Source organism: Vespula vulgaris, chromosome 13, assembly GCF_905475345.1.
Source record: "Vespula vulgaris chromosome 13, iyVesVulg1.1, whole genome shotgun sequence".
Lineage (NCBI taxonomy): Eukaryota > Metazoa > Arthropoda > Insecta > Hymenoptera > Vespidae > Vespula > Vespula vulgaris.
In genome coordinates this window covers 2389945-2411174 of record NC_066598.1, presented here as the reverse complement: position 1 = coordinate 2411174, position 21230 = coordinate 2389945, and the positions used below count along the sequence as shown (strand labels likewise).

General features: G+C 30.5%; 2 protein-coding genes across 5 annotated transcripts; one reads left to right on the top strand and one right to left on the bottom strand.

Moving 5' to 3' along the window:
* Nucleotides 1-433: 433 nt before the first annotated feature.
* LOC127068605 (uncharacterized) lies at nt 434-5591 on the top strand. 2 transcript variants are annotated; one of them, XM_051004938.1, is made up of 6 exons: nt 434-596; nt 674-766; nt 977-1138; nt 1221-1458; nt 1552-1855; nt 1955-5591. In XM_051004938.1, exons 1-6 carry the CDS (start codon nt 530-532, stop codon nt 3641-3643), a joined length of 2553 nt encoding a protein of 850 aa, XP_050860895.1. In that variant the 5' UTR covers nt 434-529; the 3' UTR covers nt 3644-5591. The 2 variants fall into 2 exon arrangements, with proteins under 2 accessions (XP_050860895.1, XP_050860894.1); XM_051004937.1 differs by having other exon boundaries at nt 1552-5591.
* A 70-nt stretch (nt 5592-5661) lies between these two features.
* On the bottom strand, nt 5662-21184 carry LOC127068607 (uncharacterized). 3 transcript variants are annotated; one of them, XM_051004941.1, is made up of 12 exons: nt 20753-21184; nt 20043-20146; nt 18686-19399; nt 9758-9859; nt 8910-9157; nt 8095-8699; nt 7619-7919; nt 7057-7558; nt 6751-6909; nt 6445-6620; nt 5915-6121; nt 5662-5776 (listed from the first exon to the last, which is right to left on the bottom strand). In XM_051004941.1, the coding sequence occupies exons 5-12, from the start codon at nt 9022-9024 to the stop codon at nt 5694-5696; spliced, it is 2148 nt and encodes a 715-aa protein (XP_050860898.1). In that variant the 5' UTR covers nt 9025-9157; nt 9758-9859; nt 18686-19399; nt 20043-20146; nt 20753-21184; the 3' UTR covers nt 5662-5693. The 3 variants fall into 3 exon arrangements, with proteins under 3 accessions (XP_050860898.1, XP_050860900.1, XP_050860899.1); XM_051004943.1 differs by having other exon boundaries at nt 5662-5773; XM_051004942.1 differs by lacking the exon at nt 20753-21184 and adding an exon at nt 20460-20587.
* Nucleotides 21185-21230: the final 46 nt, after the last annotated feature.

The window sequence follows — 21230 nt, the reverse complement described above, 5'->3', positions numbered from 1 at the left end:
ATCATAAATATTAGTAATATCATAAAAATTTTGCAATAAAATCATTATTTAATATAATCGTTTAAACATTTTACAGGGTGAAATTTTAACGTTAATTTGTTCGATCAATACTCGAAATTATTATTATATCGATCGAAGATCACGTGACAAAAATCGTTATTATCGAGATCGATTTGATAATAATTCGAGTAACGATATATGATATAGGAAACGATTTCTTTGCCATTGGTCGTAGTATCGAGCGGGAAAGCTTTTAAAGTCCAATTCACTTCGATATGGCAAGAATAAGAATATTTTTGTAAGAATAAAAAGTATATTAATCGAGCGGAAAATTTCATTGGAAGGAACAAATATTTTAACGATTTTTAATCGATTTGAAAATAATAAAAGGTATAATGACATAAATAACTTGTGGTCCGCTTGAATTGGACGGGCCCTGGGCCGGTATGTCCACATAAGAAAATGGCGTTGCTACAGAATGTGTTTTGAAAGGTCCAGTCAAGATAATTTCATATAATATTTTATCAATATGGACATCTCAGCTATGCTTGAGGTACAAGTAGACGAAGTGAAAGAGGTTGATAGTAAGGAGAATGGTAGGATTATCAAAAAATTAAGACGTGTGTCACCTATTATATGAATTTCGAAGACTAACCTAGCTTACGTTTTATAGTTACACCGAAGGATTTAATTCCCTCTGTAACCATTGCCCCACCACCGATTTCTCAAGACGAAAATAATTTTTATAAACTTATGTTCGGAAATGGTGAGATTTTTCGATTTCTTGTCTCCATTAATTTCATATTTATCATTGATTTTATTCGTTTCAATGGATAGAATTATTATTGTGATATTGTGGATTTTGAGTTATTCTGCATTTATAAATGTTCCAACTTTATTAATATTATTATCATTATCATTATTCTTGTTGTATTAGATATTCAAAAATCAATAAGTTAACATTCCTTTTCCATAGATATTTCTATAGTAAGGTTTCGTAAAATTCATTGTACGGCATGTGATGTTCATATTGGTTCTGCTCCAGCACAAGCTCATAATATGTTAGAACATCCTGTATTACATACATTGTTATGTGCTAAGTGTAGAGAATTTTATGGAGATGGTACTTTTGAACAAGGTATGCTTTTATATATATGTATATGTCATATGTTATATGTATTAATCAATGACTGCAAGTGGTTATAAACGTATTGTTTTAGGAGACGATGCTACTGACATGTTTTGTAGATGGTGTGCAAATGGTGGCAATTTATATTGTTGTTCTTATTGCAGTAATACTTTTTGCTATAAATGTATTAAAAGAAATTTTGATTCCTTAGTCAGAAAAAAAATTGAGGCTGATGAAAAATGGAAATGTTTTGTTTGTAATCCAGTGGATTTATATACTGCTAGAGCAACATGTTGGGCTTTGTTACAGCATGTACAAGCCGTTGCAAGGTGCTATAATTTTCTAGATTCCAAAAACACAAATATTAAAATTATTTTTACATATTGATTGTTTTATTATATTTTTTGCTTATGTTTTTGTAGGATATTACAAAATGATAGAGGAATATCTCCAGAAGATTTAGAAGAAAGAATGAATTTAGATGAGTCTGAATGTTGCCCACGTAGAAGAAAGCGTAAACGCAGAAAGACTGGGTCTAATTCTGAAGACGAGGATGAAACATATGATCCTAATTTTAATAATGAACCAATAACAGCAAAGCGTAGATCATTAAAAAGAAAATACAAGCATAGAAGAATAACTATATCTAATGGAACTGTTCCAAGATTGGTACCTATAAAACAATGTTTTTCTTCGTCCACTGAAAATAATTCAATGTCTCCTGAAGTAAGCACATCATTATGTTCTGTTGAAAGTATCAACATTGATAATGCCACTGCAAAATTAGGTAGTGCATCTGTTTCATCTGTTTCAATACAAACACAGGAAAATTCGTTATCTTCGCGATCTGATCAAACCATTCAAGAAAAGATTGATCCACCCAATGTGAAGACAACTTCGTATAATTCTACTATCAATGCAGTACCCACTGTAAAATTACTGCAATCCACAGCTGCATTTAAACCAATGCATACTATAATAGCTTCACGAGTTCAGCCAAAAAATTCGTTTCAAGCTACATATTATCCTGCAACACAAATGGTAACTATACCAAATCAAAAACATCACATAATGTTAAACAGATCTCGAGTTTTACTACCGAAACCAAAAAAAGTGGTACAAATGATGATGACACCAAATGTTATAAATTTGGATAGTGATTCTGACGAACCATCGGCCGTTCAATTGATGAATTCTCAAAATATGCAAAACATGCCTCTTCATAAGAATGTTACATTTAATACTGATCCACAATCAACAATAGCTGTTCCTGTAGCACTTGTGAGTACAGATAACAGTTGTAGTAATAATAGAATAAAAATAAATGAGGTAGTAGAACAGCCTTTACGCGAGTTGTGTACAAATTTCAAAAAAAGTGAAAAAAATTTTAGTCAAATTGTATTTCTTCCATATAAAGAACAATTTAATCATATCTTAGATAATCTTAAAATTAAATTTCATCAAATACTGGAAAATAAACGAAGTGAAGGAACAAGTACGAATATTATACAAGAAGCACGATCTAAAATTCAGTATCTTTATGATGAAATTTGCAATACTATAACACAATTAGTATATATTAATGACAGGATAGTACGAGACCATGGTAGTTGGGAAAGATCTCATAATGCGGAAAATAAAGTAGTAGAAAAGCGAATGACCAGGCCGCTATCATTGGAAGAAAATAATAAAATACCACTTGATATGATTTGTGTATCTGATACTATAGAATCTGACAATGAAGATGTGATAACTATGGATCCATCTGAGCTTGTTCTTTCAACTAATATTTTGGAGGCATTTTCCAAAAAGAAAAGAATGGTTAATCAATGTGTTGGAAGTCCTTCTATTTTTTATGCAGATAAGTCAATACAAGTGTTTGACTTTGAATCAAAGGATTATGAAAAAACAATTGGTCATTCGATTTTAATGAAAGCCAACAATGATTCTTCAGTTAAGGATGATAATTTACAACCTATAATTACGTCAAATGAACATTTTGGCAAATATCAAGAACAATTTATATTTTATTTACAACATATTGAAGATAATGGAATCGAGATAGATGACTCTTCCAATGATGTTGTTTTAGAAAGTCTTACAAGTGTAGAGATGGATTCAAGTACTCCAGAAATATTAATTAATGAAATTCCATCCATTAATTTAAGCAAATCTAAATTAAACGATCTGCCAACGACGCAAAGAAATTATGAAAAAGATCGTAAAACAAAAACTATGAACAATGTACCAGAAGAATTGTTACTTTCAGTTTCGAAACCTGTTCCCAATAATCTCAGGTTAGAAGAAACTTCAATTCATAATAGAAGTATAAATGCAGAAATTGAAAAAAAACATATGAAAATAGCGAGCAGTACATTACCTAAAACACAAAATTTAGATATAAAAAAGGCGATAGAGACTGTTATAAATTCATTAATTGCTAATGAAACTAATTCTACTGAGAATCTAAACAATGCTACTACAGAAGATGATATTACCATTATCGAAGATTAACACAATAATAGAAAAACGTAATGAAAGCGACCTAAATTTAAAAAGTGAAGTGTTGTTTATTATTATCAAGCAAATTAATTTGTGCTTATAAATAGGAGCATACCTAATAAAATTTCCAACTTCTTTATTGTTAATATTTGTCAATATGAAAATATAGATTTATCGTAATAAAAAAAAAGGTATATATAATACCTATATATTATACATATAACATTTATTTGGTGACATTATTGCACCTATATTTATTTAATAAAATTGATACTTTGATTTTAAAGTAAAGTTAGAGAATAATTATAACGAAGAATTAATTGTTCGAATTAAACATTTCCATTGCAATGCAATTGTACATTTATATAGTACTGCATAAAAATCTTAATTTCTTGAAAAAAAGAAAAAAAAAAGATTAACAATTTTCATTACACACAGGATTATTGTATATTTAATAACTTTAGTATTTTTTCCTTTAATATAAAGTTTAAAGTATATATTTGTATTATATTTAACGATAAAGTAAGGTATAAAAAGTCATTCATCATATAATAACAGTAATACTATTACTAATAACAATAATAATAATAATAATAATAATAATAATAATAATAATAATAATAATAAATAATAGTAATATAATAATTAACATTATTGTATATTAATTTCTATAAAAGTTGTTCGAATGATGATTACTGAAGGGGATTAATAACATTGTATGTATATATATTTGTCCAAAAGTTAGTATTCCTATCAGTGAAAATCTCTTTTACTTTCCTAATCATATTATATAATGCTTTTATTATTTAGCAGAAGTATATTGTCAAATAATGCTACTGCCAGTTATATATATATATATATATATATATATATATATATATATATATATATATATATATATATATGATTAATTAAAGAAATAATACTTACTTTTATATATATATATAATACATGACTTGTTATTGAAAATTAATATATAAAAAAAACAAAAGATCGGAAAACACATTTGTTGTATATAAATAACCAAAAGATTAATTTTATCAGGATGCATTAAAGTAAACGCACAAGCTGAAAAGAAAATATTGCATCAAATCAGATACATAAAGTTTTAAAAGAAATTTTCATTACTGTCAGAAACGTACTAGAATAAATGAAATATATAAGTTATTGAAACAGTATAATTATTTAATACATAAGCTTCTATTATATAATAACTTTATAATAATTATAGAGAATTATATTTCGTTCGATGTACTTTATTTTTAACGTTATTCTCATGTACACATATCTATATAACAGATTTTCGAATAATTCATGTATTATTTCCATCCAATTTGTAATTTTCCATACATATACCTTGTTATTATTACGATTAATATAATATATATATATGTATATATATATATATATATCAATAATATTAATAATATAATGATAATAATAATAATAATCGAACTTTCAGTGTATACACAATTGTTTCATAGTAATATGAAAGAGAAAAAACATACTCCCATTTTTTTTTTAAGAGAGAAGGCAGTAATATTTAACGCATATTTATCACATATTTCTTTATCATGCCTGACAAGATATAAAAAGAGAAAAAAAATGAGAGAAGTTGTTTGTTTATAAAAAAGATATGTTATATATATATATATATAATTTAGTCGTATTCAATAAATAAATACGTTTTTTAGTTTTAGTTACAGCGTATTTTTTTTTACGATTCACTTGGAACTTATAAATAATTATTTTATTACGTGTTTCTCTTGTAAATATCGTGAATGAGTGAATAAGATTCTCTGTGGTATGAAAAAAAAAATCGTCTCTATACATACATTTCTATCGAGATATACATATGCAATACGTACAAGAGTTTCTCGAATATGAGGAATATGAGTATTTCGATATCACTCTATAATTAATTAAAATTAAATATTAAAAAAAAAGAAAAAAAACAAAAGGATACCTATCCGCTTTAGCGACCTAGAGGTGAAGCACCATTGATCTTTAATTAGGGCATTTTTTGCTTATATATATATATTTTTTTTTTTACATGGGGTGTTTAATACCTGAATTGACCTTTCCTACCCATACCATTATGATAAACCCTCAAAGGTGTATAATTACCATTTCCATTTATGGCTGCTTAGTAAACAAAAAAAAAACAATTAAAATATTATTCAATATCGAATATTAAATTAAATTGTATTAAACTTTTTATATAGTTTTTGTATATACATATAGATATATATACAATTATTTCATAAATTATATAATATTTACCTAATACAATCGAGGGTGGTTGTCTCGGGCCTTGAACAGTTTGAGCATGGCATCGTGGTTTTAATAAACCATGATAAACGATGAAATATAATGCAGCAACGATTGCTGCAGCAACAGCCATGCAACGGAATAGAAATCTCAAAGAATCGATTGCACTAGCATTCTCGACGTTGATATAAGCCCCGATTACGGCACCAATGCATCGACCTACATAATTATGTATGTAATTTACATTTTCTATATGTTATTATGTAATTATAATAAAGAAATAACTAAATAAATATTTATTATTATAAATGTTATGTAATAAATGTTTACTTAGTTATTATTTTCTTAAAGTTTTCATTTCTTGGCGAGATATTCATAATAAAAATAAAAGAAATGAGAGACCTCTACAAATAATAAGAAAAAATATTCTTGGGAAGTATCATTAAAAAGTTTGTCAAGACTATCGAAAATCAATAAAGCATCCAATGAAAAGCGAACTAACTTTTCTTAACTCTCCTTTCGAAGACCGTATTCATACTCACCAACACAAAAATGAGCAATCACAGGCAAAGCTTGAGCAGTTACTGTTAAATGACGAGGGACGAGATGTCTCAGATAAAGAATGGCGGTTACCCACATAATACTTAATGTGAATACTTCTAAACCTTCGCAAATTAAGGACCACCATGGTCCTCCGACAAAACTGAGTCCAGTAAATCTAAAAGGAACAATCGAGAATAAATAAATGAAAGGAAAAAAGAAAAAATTAATTTTGTAACAATAACAAAATCTTTAAAAATCATTCGTTTAATTGAACTCCAAGAAAAAAAGAAGACTCATTTACTTACCTAATAATATAAACTATAAAGGCAGTGATGAGTAAATTATTATGACCATAATAATCAACAAGATGTTCAGATTTCCAAAGAAATAGAAAAGCCGGGACTGCTCCTACAGTCATAGCAACTCCGATGGATAAGCTGTCACCTCCTAGCCTTTGAAGATACCTACGTTTCAAAATAGATCTCAACAATTTCATTATTAATTTCCAAAATATATAATATTCATGAATAAATATCGATCATATATAAATATTCAAATTTCATTCTTGAAACGTAAGAAATATCAATAATATTAAAATAAATTTCACTCACAGAGGTAAATAACTGTCCATGGCACTCCAGAAGGTACCCATAACCATAAGGATAATGACAAGAGCAGCGGTCTCGCTACCATATCTTTTAATAGCACTCATAGGCAAGGCTAACATTCCACTTCTAGTATGCCACCACCATTCGGGTGGACTAAGTGGCATACTATTTGCTGCTAAAGCAACGATTGCTACGAGAAGCATCAGTCCAGCATGAATCAAGATCGGTAAATAATAAATCGTGCTTGCACCTTCTAAAAGAGTACTGAGGTAACCAGTGAGTGAACCAAATATAGAAAATCCAAGAGAACCGAATACTAATTGTCGACCAACGTCTCCACGACCTGACGAAGTCTCTTGTGTCGCTATCACGACTGCTGCATCGACCAAGGCGATAGCAGTTGTTGGGAAAATATCAGCGATAGATCGAATTACCAAATAGGTCCAGAATGTTAATTCAGCGAGCTCGGACGGTTGTGAACATTGACTCTCAGTTAATATGCTACCTAAAGTTATCAAAAAGATATTTTCATAGACGATACAACCTTATGTTTGTGTTTGTATACCTGGAGTTACATAAGGATCCTTCAAATCGCATTCTATCGTACAAGTTTGATTGTACTCTGCCATTCTCGTTTCAAGTTCAGGCGGTATTCGACAATTGAAATATTCTGTGACGGGATACGCACACCAAGCTTCTCTATCTTCCGCATTTATAGCTTGTTTTAGACTGACGTTTAGAGCTAAGTCTTCGGAGTATTCTGTATATACGTGACAAACCACGTTATCGTCATCTTTGAAACAAAGATGGGGTGGTTCATTCTCGGGTATTGCAAATCTACGTGTTCTTTCGGATCCTTCTAAATCCTACAAAAATTATTAAAGAATTTATATTTATACTTAAATACTAAATAATGTACCATATACTATAGAAAAGGAAAATCAAAAAAAGAAAAAAGTAACTTGGTTCTGTTGTTTTATGATTCGTTCTATAATTAAAAAGGAAGTAACTAGATTTTGATCTCTCGATAGCTAATCTTACCTGAACAACGTAATTCACTCCAATATCTAGAGGAGTAACAGTCGTATCAGCACTACCTTCTTCATCGATTTCTGACTCGACAGTCCGATAAGACGAAGATTCCTCCTCAGATTCCGATGATTGCCATCGTTTCGTCGCAATCGGATAGCAAGCATAATTACAGTTCTCTAAAAGCAATATACCGATCTTGTCCTCGTCAGACCAACGATGACAATCCATGTTTTCCTTGCATCTCTCTTGCTGAACAGTCGCACCAGTTTCATCACAAGTAAATTTTAAACCTGGATTGTTTGCAATCGATGGATCGATCATTTCTATGATTATTGATGACTCCATTTTGTCAGTAGACGGTAAAAGCAACAAGGCTGCATAGAAAAGAGCTGAGAGGACGCAACAAATAGCTATCATTACTCTCAAATAACGACCAGTTGATGATTTTTCATTTTTTCCTTGATGTCCAGCGAGTTTATCTGCTATCGGACCGGCTACAAGCGGTCCAAGAATTGCTACAGCTGGTGAGATCATCGAGATCAATCGTATCTCTTCTATGCTCAATCCTATTTCTTGCATATGCAGTGGAAGAAATGGGAAGAGACTGCCCAATCCTATCGTAAACGTAAATGTCCTCTACACTATTTTTTTAACGTTAATATAATTGAATAATATTGGTAGAATGGAACGGAAACACATTGGTGAGATATAATAAAATTGATCCAAATTACATATAAATGATGAACTTCATTTTTATAACTTAAATCGTTTTGATCACGAATGACCTTTATAAAAAAAATTGAAAAAATACGTCGAACGCGTACCTCCAAAAAAGAAGAACAAGAGACATTTCAAAGATATCAGATTCGTGTTGATGAATCTTTTCTGAGGGATGTCCTTCGGCAACTCCATCCTTTCGGTTGAGACTATCATCGCCATTATTAACGGTGAGGCTCACTTAACTTTTTTCCAGAGAGCAAATATTTACGGATGTTCAACGATTCGAGGTCGTCGACACTAAGCCAGACGTTTTCCTCCTGATTCCGTCCACTTTGTTTGCCTTCTCATAGACCTGAAGTTTATATTTCATCGTTTTATATAATTGCAAGTGTACGAAACTCTTTTTTAAAAATTAAATTTTAATATAATTAATTTAATTAAGTCGGTATTAATGTCACAAAAAATTCTAAATTTAATTTTAATTAATTTCTTAATTAGTTATGTTTATTTAAAATTAGTTTTTATAATTATGTATGCAAATTATTAATTATCCCGCCTGAAAATATGCAATATTTCATGCAATGTCGATAATGTTGCTTGCGAACGCCATCTATCATATGCAACTTTTTTTATCCCTCGTAGTATGCAACAACAGTTTACAAATGTGTACCACGATATTGCATACTCTGAAGGATAAAAAAAATTACTTACCGATAGACGGCACTCGCAAGCAATATTATCGACGATGTCTGAAGTGTTGCTTATCTCCAGGAGTAACAATTAATATTTTTATAAATAATTATATACCAGCTTGAATTATTTATATAATCGTTCATTATAATTTTAATAATTCTGTGTACATTTTTAGCTGAAAAATATAATTAAAAGTACGATATAATATTAAGAAAATAGATTAATTTTTAATAAATAGGATAATTAATGTTAATCTTACGCCATTTACAAATGCATTTCAAAGCCAATTTCAAGGAAGGAATCCAAAAGAAAATTATCTGCATATTTTCGTGATGTTGAGCTGACAATTGATTTTGCTTTACTGAAAACATAAAGGATATATAATACTTATATGTCTATATGAGGATTAAAAGTATATTCTTTACTTGTACATCAAACGGATGTTTATATTTCTCAAAGGGGCTACCTTTGGCAATGCTAGACTCAGAAAAATCCGTTCGAATGAACGAAGCTGTCATGCGGATCGCATACTCAATGGATTGTAATCAAGGCAGGAAGACGTTCTCACCTAGCACGCGTTCATGCAAGCGACATGAAAGGTGCCGACTAAAAGACGAACGTCAAAAAGATAGGGTTGTTGTCTTTAAGAAGGCAAAGGAAATCGTGACTGATATCGATCGATTGATCTTTGATCGTTAACCTTAATAAGTAACACTTCCTTCCTGTCTATTATTATAAAGACATCATCATAAATTATCGGCATAAATATTAGTAAAGTTAATAATCAATTACTACAAATGAAATTATGGTTATAAAAGATTATCAATTAAATGATAATCAATGAATACATTTAATCGTGTAGATTTGTAAAGGATACAGTTGGAAGATCGAAAAACTATCTTTCTTGATTAACAGCAGATTGGATCGATTCGAATGTAATTTAATAATATCTTGAAAGTAAAGTGAAAGAACTTCCATTTCATTTTTAATCATCGTGAAAAACTCCTGAGTGTTCGCGTGAAGTGTAATTAACGTGATAATTCGTCGCATTTAACGAGAACATTATCATTTGAAGTAATATATATATTGAATGGTCCATGTAAAGTGTATTACGAACTGACTCCAGTAAAATTATTATAATCATCGATTTTAATTTATATAAATTTATATATATATATATATATATATATCTGTGTGTATATGTGTATATATAAAATGGTACAAGAATGATTAATCGTTTGAGAGATGAAAAACTTCTAGATATTTTTTCATATTTCACTCGTTTTAAATGTTTACGATAGTTTAATAAAAACAATTTACATGAACCACTTAATGCAAGTACTAAGTTACCATTAACGAAGAAAGACTTGTAAAGCGATGAACGTGGAAGATGCTGCGTGGAAGATCTCTACGTCGTCGTTGTCGTCGTTATCGTCGTCGTATAATGAATGTGTGCCAAGGTAAACACGCGTCCGTACTTTGTTACGTTCGTAGAGACGCGAGTATTATCGAATCAATGAATCTTCTCTCTCTCTCTTTCTCAAATACACAAAGTGTTATGTATAATCAATCCAAAACATTGAAGTTGTTTACAACAGACATAATAGCGAGGCATCGTCATTTATCATCTATACAAATTGCTCCTTAATTTATACTGCCAATTTCGTAGAAATAACCAAGTTTCTGATAAACAAATATTTCTAAAGAAAATTTCACATATAAATTGATCTTTCTTAAATATATTTTTAAGGTTTTTAATTATTAAGAAAGAAAAATGTATTTTACTTCCGTCTTATCTCTATCCCCTTGTTTAAGAATAATATGAGGATAGAAGCCCTAAAGTTTACCATGTTTTTTTCCTCGATTACTACTTAATATACAAAAGTTCTTCAGGCAAAGAACATTATTTAACAAATAATAACAACAAAAATTCGCATGGTGGCTACTTTGCCTTTAATTATTTAATTAGTCTTTTCTTTTTTTTTTTTTTGAACGATATAAAACTTATTTATAAATTATAGAAAATTTAAACAAGTATTCTAAATTTATTCTTATTCTATGTTTTATTTCTTTTAGAAATATTCAAATATACTTATATAAAAACTTCAATATAAAATTTCGAACCAATTTAAATTTTCTTACTAATCCCTTCTATATTATAGAAAATGTAGGAATGTAATTAAATAACCTCTGAACATTCAATTTTTTTCATAAGAAAAAAATAAAAAAGGAAAAAAACTACTTTCAATCTAATTCTCATATACTTTTGGTTCGATCTAAGTACTTAGATACGATCGCAGTAAAACGTTACCATCTCGTATAAAAGACCAACAGAGAAGAGCCTTAAAAGTAGAAGAGAAAAGAACGGGATATGGTCTAAGAGTGATTACGTCGCTCTGGGTAATCGTCGATGTTACGAGAAGAGAGGGATCGGAGACGAACATACACATTCATACACATGCACACATATACATAGATCTTATGACAACGACATACTTGGCCACCTAGTTCACGTTTATATTCCGTTCCTCTTTCAGTACCTCTTCCTACGCCTCTTCACAATTAAATGTCCGTCTCCTTCATTCAATCGTATTCTTCATTCGTACGTATGCACCTACGTTCTTCAACACGGTCAGCAACCGGCTTTGTAAGAACGGACATGACGAATAGATTCTCGTGGCAACTCGTAGAAAAGGATATATCTTTTTTCTAACAAGTTCCTATAGACTATACTATACTATACTATACTATAGTATACTATACTATACTACTACTTTACTATTATGCATTTTCAACGAGTTTCGGTGAATGTTCCTACGAGCACTCTTCGTCCTTACAAACTGTACGAGACTAAGTTCTGTTTTTTCCTTTTTTCTTTTTTTTTCCTTGTTTCTTTTTTATCTGCCCGTTGGCTGTCTTCGAATCGTTCCTGACGTGAAAGCCTTCTTGCATTTTTCTGAACAGTTTCTCTTTTTTTCTTTTTGTTCGTATATTTTTCTTTTATTTGTATAACGTACAACGTATTCGGTGAAGTAGACATATTTATATAAAAATTAAAGATATTTTTGTTTTAGAATAATTTTGAAATCTTATCAGTTAAGAGATGTCTTCGTTGATAACAATATTTGCAATTAAAAAACGACGATCAAAGATTTCCTATTATTTTTTTTCTTTTGTTTTTCTTTCTTTCCTAATTAGTCTCAGCAACAACATAAAAGCTACATGTACGTATGTATATATGTATGTATTGCATCTATGTATCCAGAGATAAAGCAAACAAAGTACGATACACACGAGTAGAGTTGGTGGTACGAGTCAACGATGAGTCCGACATTATCCTAACGGTAGTATATATTGTTGAGTTTCCGTCATAGTTGAGTACTCTTCACTCGCATCGATCTACTTCGTCTACGTAGGAAACCGAGCCGTTGATAACAGAGTAGTGATATTCGCGCGAGCACGCATAAGAGATACGATATTGGTCTATGTGAAGTGGATAAAGGGTTCTGAAGCCTCCTAAAATGAGACGATTTTACATCGAAAGTGCATCCTTCTGATTCGTTCTGTTATATGAGAAAGACAATAGGTGATATTAGATAGACTGATGGAAATCCATTTCACTTGGATACCAAAAAAGAAAGAAAGAAATTTAATATGCTTTTTTTTTAATACAATACTATAAGTAAAAGTGATACTTTTTCAAAATACTTGTAAAAAAAATACTATTTGTATATAAAAAAAAATCTATTACACAAAAAAAAGTATATTAAAAAACTAATTTTTTTCTTTTTTAGATTAATTTTTCTTTAAATTAAGAATTAATACATAATTTAAAAAATTCATCGTAAACAATGTATCTACTTTTCTTTTTTTATCGTTTTATCAAAAATTTCTATATTACTTTCGCGACTTAGGCTACATAATAACTGACACAATTATTCTATCAATTTCTATTTTGAAACGGGTCAAGTGTAAAAATCATTTACGCTTTCATCAAGTCGCTGTAAATGTTAACTAAACAAGAAAGGAAAAATCTTCCATAAGGAGAAAGCGAATAAAATAAGTTGCGTTATGTGTAAAGATCGCGAATGGGAACGTATTGATACTAATTGTATCAATTAACTTCACACGCAACTATTGTAGGACCCAGATGAAGCTATGAGTGTGTTCTATACTCATTCTTATTCCTAAATTGGAAGATTAGATTTTTTAGAATTAGGTATTGCTTTTTTCTTTTCTAAATTTTAATTCGTAATATTTCTAATTCATTTTTGTTTCATCTTACTGTTAATAATATTGATTCTCTGTTTCTTTTTTCTTTGGTATATAGATAGGATTGTCCTCAATTTTGACAAATGTAAGAGAATTATTTTTAGAATTTATGGCATATCCCCTACTATACCGACGATCCGTGAAAATATTCGCAGTCTGGACGATACGGAATGAAGAATGACGTAATTGGCAACCTGTTCTCGATGACGCAAGATCTATCTCGTACGGAGGACATCGAGATATCATGATGGGTAAAAAAGAAACAAAAAAAGTAAAATGATTTACTGCGATGATTTACAAAAATAACAATTAGAAGGTCTACATTTGAAAATCAATAATAATTCATTTTTCTTATTTGTCTCTAATCCTATGATAAAGTTAATTCTTCTATCCATCTACTATAATGTATTGACTTATAGATTAGAAAAAAGAAACGATAACATAGATTCTGTAACAATTTTTTTTATATTTTCTAAATAAATTATTTCCTTCCCGTTTTTATATTTCTGGTTAATTACATAAACTAAAATTAATAATCTATCATATTATGCATTGACCTACGAATAAGAGAAAAAAACGATTCTATTAAAAAAAAAAAATATTATTAATTCCAAATGAAGGAGAATACGAAAAAGGTCAGAATATATCACTTCGGATAGAAAATCTCTCGAGAATCCTTGTCCGAGTTAGTTGCCAAAGAGATGTGATTATGTGCCAAATCCTATCGTATTCGAATCGACAAGCTATAATCCATTTTATTATCTCTATGTCGAGTTACAAGCACGTGTTTATGCTGACGAAAGAAGACTTACTGGTGTCACGAAGAAAGCCTATAGTTTGTCTACGTGTGTCCCCATTAACTTTAACTTTAAATAATAATACACAATATGATTCTTTTATACACGACGTTGACATTATCACAACGATGTCATAATCACTATATTATGATTCTAATGTCAACCATTATATTCATTAAATTTACTCTTCATACAAATTTCTCTGCTTTTTATTTCGAATTAATTATTCGATTAATTAGAACTTTAATTTAAATTAAATAAAATCAATGTTCAATATAATAATTATACTCTTTTCTCATTTGTCGTTAAGTTAGAATAAATAGAACGTTATAAGATAAATGGTGAGCGAAATTTTTTCAAATTCGTCACACTTACAATTAATATAGTGTGAAAATTGAATACATACGTATATACAATACATTCACGTATGTCCCCAGACGTTTTACTGCTTCAGGGTCATTCCTATAGACGATGATGACGTTAGGTCGTTCTAAAACGTTTCTTTTCAATTCGAACGAGTGAAGCAAGAGAAATAGAAAGAGAAAGAGAAACGTCGAGACAGATTTCACGATCGATGAGAATTATTCATTCAAACAGTCGCTCTGCTGGACACCTAATTCAACTCCATCTCTTCTTTCTTCTTCTTCTCTCGACTGTTTTACCCTCTCCAACCCTTCTTGCAGTTTCAACTCTGTTAGTTGCCTACCCTTTTCTTTTCTTTTTTCTTTCCTTTTCTTTTCTAACGATCTGTCTCTCTCTCTCTCTCTCTCTCTCTCTCTCTCTCTCTCTTCCCCCCTTTTTCTTTGTATCATCTTTATATCTTGATCGAGCAGAACCCTTGAAATGATCTCAAACGATGGCATGAACTCGTTCTTGGAATATATTATATTTTCGTGCGTAGAAAATATTTTATAACTGGTGAATTGCAAGAGAACATTTATGCAACGATTATACTATTTTTTTTCTTTCCTTAATCCCAGTTGCTCGGTGCAACTTTTGCGATATGATAATCCATTGACTATCTTATTAATAAGAATGATTTTTTAATAATAATTTTTATCTGGTAATAAAAATTAAAAAAAAAATTGTTATTTTATCAACAAATTGCTTTTTTTCATCATAAATATGACATAAACAAACAAATATATAAGTAAAATAATCTTTGAAAAAATTATTTTATGATGGAATATATTTTTTCTCTTTCTCTCTTTCTCTCTCTCTCTCTCTCTCTCTCTCTCTCTCTCTCTCTCTCTCTCTCTATCTCTCTCGGCAATCTAAACGATCTAGATCGATTCTACGATCACGCACAAGCTACGCGGATTCAGGCTATCGGCATGTGGAGTAAGAGGGGGAATCGTACAGGGCGTCGGAGTGGTTATCGTTTATTTTCACCGGAGGTAAAACGTACAGGATGGCCAGCCGTGTATTTACCGCGGATAACGGAACCACGTTGGCTATGCTTGTGCCTTCTCGGTCGCACGGCTTCAAAAAGAGAAGAAAGATAAAGAAGATAGAGATATATGAATTTATTTTAAATAAACTAATATCAAAATATTTCATCATTTTTCCTAAAAATAAATGTAAATATTAATTTCGATATCGTGTGTATTTATATTAAAAGAAAGTATAGATTTATACTAATCTATATTATTACTAATTTATTAATAAATGTATGTATATATATGATAATACTATTGGTACACATTTGTAAAATTGTTTAAAATAGAAATATCCAAAGGATCAAAAATGTAAGTATCGATCGGATAACTAAAGAAAAAATATAAATACTATCGCTTTTCGTGATATTTTATAGAAGACATTTTTGCGAGTGCATTATGCAGTCGTGTGTGAATACTCACAAAAAATACGATGTTTTTCACTATGCTGATTATATAAAGAAACGCTTCATATGATGTAGTGTATGAATATATATATATATATATATATATATATATATATATATATTGTTGGAGAAAATGTCAGTGAAAAAGAATGAAATGAAATGAAAAGAAAGTTTTTTTGGATTTCTGTTCGGATCTACGCTTCGCACGCAAAACGTTTAGAACGATCTTGTTTCGTGCAAATAGTCGATTATTTTAAACGAGAAACATCACGCAATGTTAAATTCCAACATTGAATTCGATGTATCTATGAAAAGTATTTCATTGGATTAGATTAAAGATTTTTTTTAATTCGGTGAAAAATTTTAAAGGTCATTAGATAATTAATTAATTAAATTTTATGTCGATACCATTTGATATAACGTGTGTCAGCAGTTACATGAAAGATCGCATGTGTTAAGAAATTATTCGTAAAAAAATATGACATGTCACGAGTTTTTTAATTAAAAATTCAAATCATCTAATCCTTTTTCCTTTCATTTAATTATCGATCTTCTTTAGACATACATATACGTAATATAAATCTAAATAATTTTGAAATTATTCCAATATAAATATTGATTAATTAATCTTTGCAATCATACGATACTATTTTCTTTTTATACTGAATTTATTTTATCGTATATTTCTATCCTATATTGGAATTCTTTAACTAACGGAAATGAATTATATCCCTCCTTCTCTCTCTTTTTCTCTCTCTCCCTTTCCTCTCCCTCCCCCCTCTCTCTCGCTCTCTCATATTTCCACAATTTTTTCTCATTCATCGATATGATAGGTTCAAACAATTCTGCGAACGTTTTTGTATTCAATCTTGTAGAGTCGATGGAACGGAATGGTACACACTAGCCGGTCGATACGTAATCTCAAAGGTCACACACGATTCCTCTACGAGAAGAAGCCAAAGAACGACATAGAATTCTACCTTTACGTGTAGGAACTTTACAAGTTTTTCATATTGTTTTCAATAATTTTTCTAGAAAATGAGATCCATAAAAAAAAGAATCTCATAAAAAATTACATTAAAAAGAAAGAGAAAAAAAGATTTTTTTTAATCTTAGTGTAATATACGCTGGAGTATAGTTGAAGAACTCAACGTAATTGTTTTTTATTTCCGTATGTGAACCATCACGCGATATAATCATTATGGAATAAACGGGTCTTTGAATATTATGTTCGTTCGAGAAAAATGAAAGTACGCGTTATAACGACGTCACGTATACAATATCTCTTCGCTTGATTATAGAAGCTTTCGTCGCGAGAAGATGTTCCGATAATACATTCGATAAATATCATGAGAGAAGAAACTTAACTTCCTACTTTTTCTTTACTCTCATAAAATGTATTTTTAAATCATATGTTCTTTCTCGTGTTACAATATTGAACTATTTTTAACGTATCTCCCTTATAGATATTAATTATTCTTATTTGTTCATCTACTTTTTAATTTCGATTCAGTTTAAAAAATAAATTCCAAATCAAACTAATGAGAATATCAAGATCATTGATCGTATTGTTTATATTCGCACGAGAATAGCACATTCGATCGGCGTGCTGCTAACAGAAAGGTAATACTGATTGCGAAAAAAAAACGTAGAAAGAATGAGATATAGTAAAATGAAAGAAAGAATGAAAAAGCGCGCGTAAAAAAGTAGAAGAAGGAAGAGGGAAAAAAAGGGTTCCTCGTCGAACCGAAACTCCGGTTAGGCCAGGAGGATGTCGTCCGTTAAAAACAATTGCTAACGATTCGGCTCGAAAAGGAGGTCACGCAGTTCGAACTGAAACGAAGGGTAGTGGTGGTGGTGGTGGTGGTGGTGGTGGTGGTGGTGGTGGTGGTGGTGGTGGTGGTGGTGGTGGTGGTGGTGGTGGTGGTGGTGGTGGTGGTGGTGGTGGTGGTGGTGGTGGTGGTGGTGGTGGTGGTGGTGGTAGTGGTAATAGTAGTAGTAGTGATGGTGATAGTGACGGTGGTGGTGGTGATGGTGGTGATGGTGATGGTGATAATGATTGTGATAGTAATAGAGAAGAGGAAGAAACAAGAGGAGGGAAGAGGAATGATCTGAGTCTAGCATTAAAACTAATACGTGTGTGAGAACAAATGAATAACGACAATGAGAGTGAATGATCTCATTCGTTGGGGAGAAACTACGACACAAATGAAAAGATTTATTCTAGAAAAAAAGAAAAAAAAAACACAAACACAGGATTACAATAACAGCTTACCTGAACAAGAGTTTGATGAATGGAACCGTGCTCTTTCCTTCCTGGTTCACGGTTCAAGTGGTAACACGAGAATGAAAAGAGACGTGGTCGAGGATGAAAGGATACGGTAAAACGATAGAAAGAGAAAGAAGAAAGATACTAGTGAAAGATGGTAACAATTAGGAATAATCACGAAACGTCAGATCTATTATCTGAGAGCGACATCGTTGTCGATGATTCCAGCACAAAGTGCGCCGAGCGACTGTTGCGTCCCCGTCCCGGTTTGTACACGAGCCTTCCCCCTCTTCCTCTTATTCCCTGCCTGGTCTCTCGTATACGTCAATGCGAGTTGCGCTCTTCTAACTTCCTAGATTATTCTCTTGCTGTGTTCTATCAGTTAGCTAGGTAGCTACTCAGCTAGCTAGTTTTACTCATCAAAGAAGTTTCGTTGCTTTTTTTTTTTTGTAATATTACTGACTTACCTAAGTTCTTCTTTAACACCAGGCTGAGCTCTTTACAATTTTCTTTTTTTTCCATACACTTCGTTCTCCTCCTCTTCGTCATTCCTACCACCCATTTTTCCTACTCTCTCTTTCGTCTTGACCCGTACGTCGAGCTCAGAGAACGGGTGGCTCGATCTTCCGAGTTCAATGACCTCTTTCTAACGTAACGATCGGCTCCAGATTCGAAAGGACAATAAGATTTTTCTTATCATCACGGAGAAGTCTAAGAGACCTATAATATAGATTCCATCAGTTCTAACAGATAAATATGTATCAGTATAATTATGAAACTACTCCAAGTTAAAAACAATAAAATCTATAATTTAGTTTACTTTCATAATCACTATAATCATTCGATAATTAATTAATAATGCGTTTATATTATGTATGTATGTATGTATATATATATATATATATATATATATATATATATATATATATATATTATACATGTTTCTAAATGGTGTTAAGTGCATACACATAATTGCATGCAACGTTCCTGCGAGTGAAGGGCCAGGATTTTCCAGGGAAATTTATGGCAAGGGCTTTGGATTTAATGCTTAAACCACCTCATGACACCTGTCGAAGACATTTATGATACGCATTAACGATCGTAAATCATACAACTATACTCGATATGCCATAGTAATATATATAACCTTCATAGTAATAATTAAAAATAATGATATTTTTCCTTATTTAGTTTTCAGCTATAATATAATTCTCTTTATTCATGAAATCCTCTTATCTGTTTTTTTCTTTTGTAAAGGTTTTAAAAACAATGTAAAAGAACGACCAATAAAAGGAAATGTTTAATTATATGCATGTATAAGAATGACGTCATCGTAACGGAAATCATAAAATTAATTCTTTACCTGTAATGAATTCATTTGCATTTGGATTACGCGCTCTTAGGTACACTTGCACCTGCCAGTGGGTGTTGTGTGAACGTGCCCTGATGGATTTCACATGGAGATAGCTGTAAATTTATTTAACAAATTTAGGTTAGTTGAAGCTCACGTTGTTAAAATTCGATTATAGTTTGATATTACGCACATATTGAAAGTAAATAATCGAAATTATGCTTTCAGTGTTTATGTTTTCGAAAATATAAACAGCGAGGTCATTCAATCAATATTCTAACTTCTCTAGTCGAAATGTTTGATATATATATATATATATATATATTAAAATCATTGGAATTTTGTTTCAATTATGGACAATATATATATTTTCTATTTACGTTTGAAAATACTAGGTCTATATTATAGAATCTTAGATTGTATTCTTACTTCGTTTTAAGACTGCTATTCTATTTTTAGAATATACTGTAATCGGTGATTCAATCAGGATTCCTAAGGTTGAAGGATCATTTAACCAGTTTAATGCAACAGTTATCGTTAAATCAGGAACGTAGCTCATTATATGCGCTTTCGATTAACCTCAATACTCTCTTTATGTGTCGTACTTATCTTGCAAGAGATACCTTATACTTCTGATATTTATTTTGATAATAAAAGTTTCGTTTTGTAATAATTATTGAAAATAAAATATCTAGGTGTGAATACAATTAGAAATTATTTACCTTTAACTTGAATTCTTAAAGCTTCTTAGATTCACCGCCATTTTTGTCATTGGGTTGTTACATGACATGGACCAATCACGATTGGTCTCTGAAAAGAACGAGATATCGATATAATAACTTAAATATATCGATGATTTTATTAATATAAATCATTTCATGCGATCATATTTGCATTTTCAAATTAAAATATATGTTGTTAATAAAATTTTCTTTTTTCTGTTTGTAAGTCATTTGTCAGACAAGAAAAATGATAGATAGTTCTCTTTGTCTTACACTAGAATTACATAAAATCTAATCTACTACGTATTTACAATAATGCATTTATTACAATAATATAATTTCTTGCATTTATGTGAATTGAAATTGTTTTTATATTGTATATTTTAAATCGTATAAATTTGGCGCCACTATTTGCAATGTTGGCGATACTGTATACACATAATAATTATTATACTAAAAGCATTGTACGTGAATACAG

Excerpts from the sequence above, each read along its gene's own strand:
- LOC127068605 (XM_051004937.1), top strand. The coding sequence starts at position 530 with ATGGACATCTCAGCTATGCTTGAGGTACAAGTAGACGAAGTGAAAGAG. Across the intron at positions 767-976 it reads TAAACTTATGTTCGGAAATG|ATATTTCTATAGTAAGGTTT; the intron begins GTGAGATTTTTC and ends CCTTTTCCATAG. Across the intron at positions 1,459-1,551 it reads CATGTACAAGCCGTTGCAAG|GATATTACAAAATGATAGAG; the intron begins GTGCTATAATTT and ends ATGTTTTTGTAG.
- LOC127068607 (XM_051004941.1), bottom strand. The coding sequence starts at position 9,024 with ATGGCGATGATAGTCTCAACCGAAAGGATGGAGTTGCCGAAGGACATC. Across the intron at positions 7,559-7,618 it reads GGATCCTTATGTAACTCCAG|GTAGCATATTAACTGAGAGT; the intron begins GTATACAAACAC and ends TGATAACTTTAG. Across the intron at positions 6,621-6,750 it reads TTTATAGTTTATATTATTAG|ATTTACTGGACTCAGTTTTG; the intron begins GTAAGTAAATGA and ends TGTTCCTTTTAG.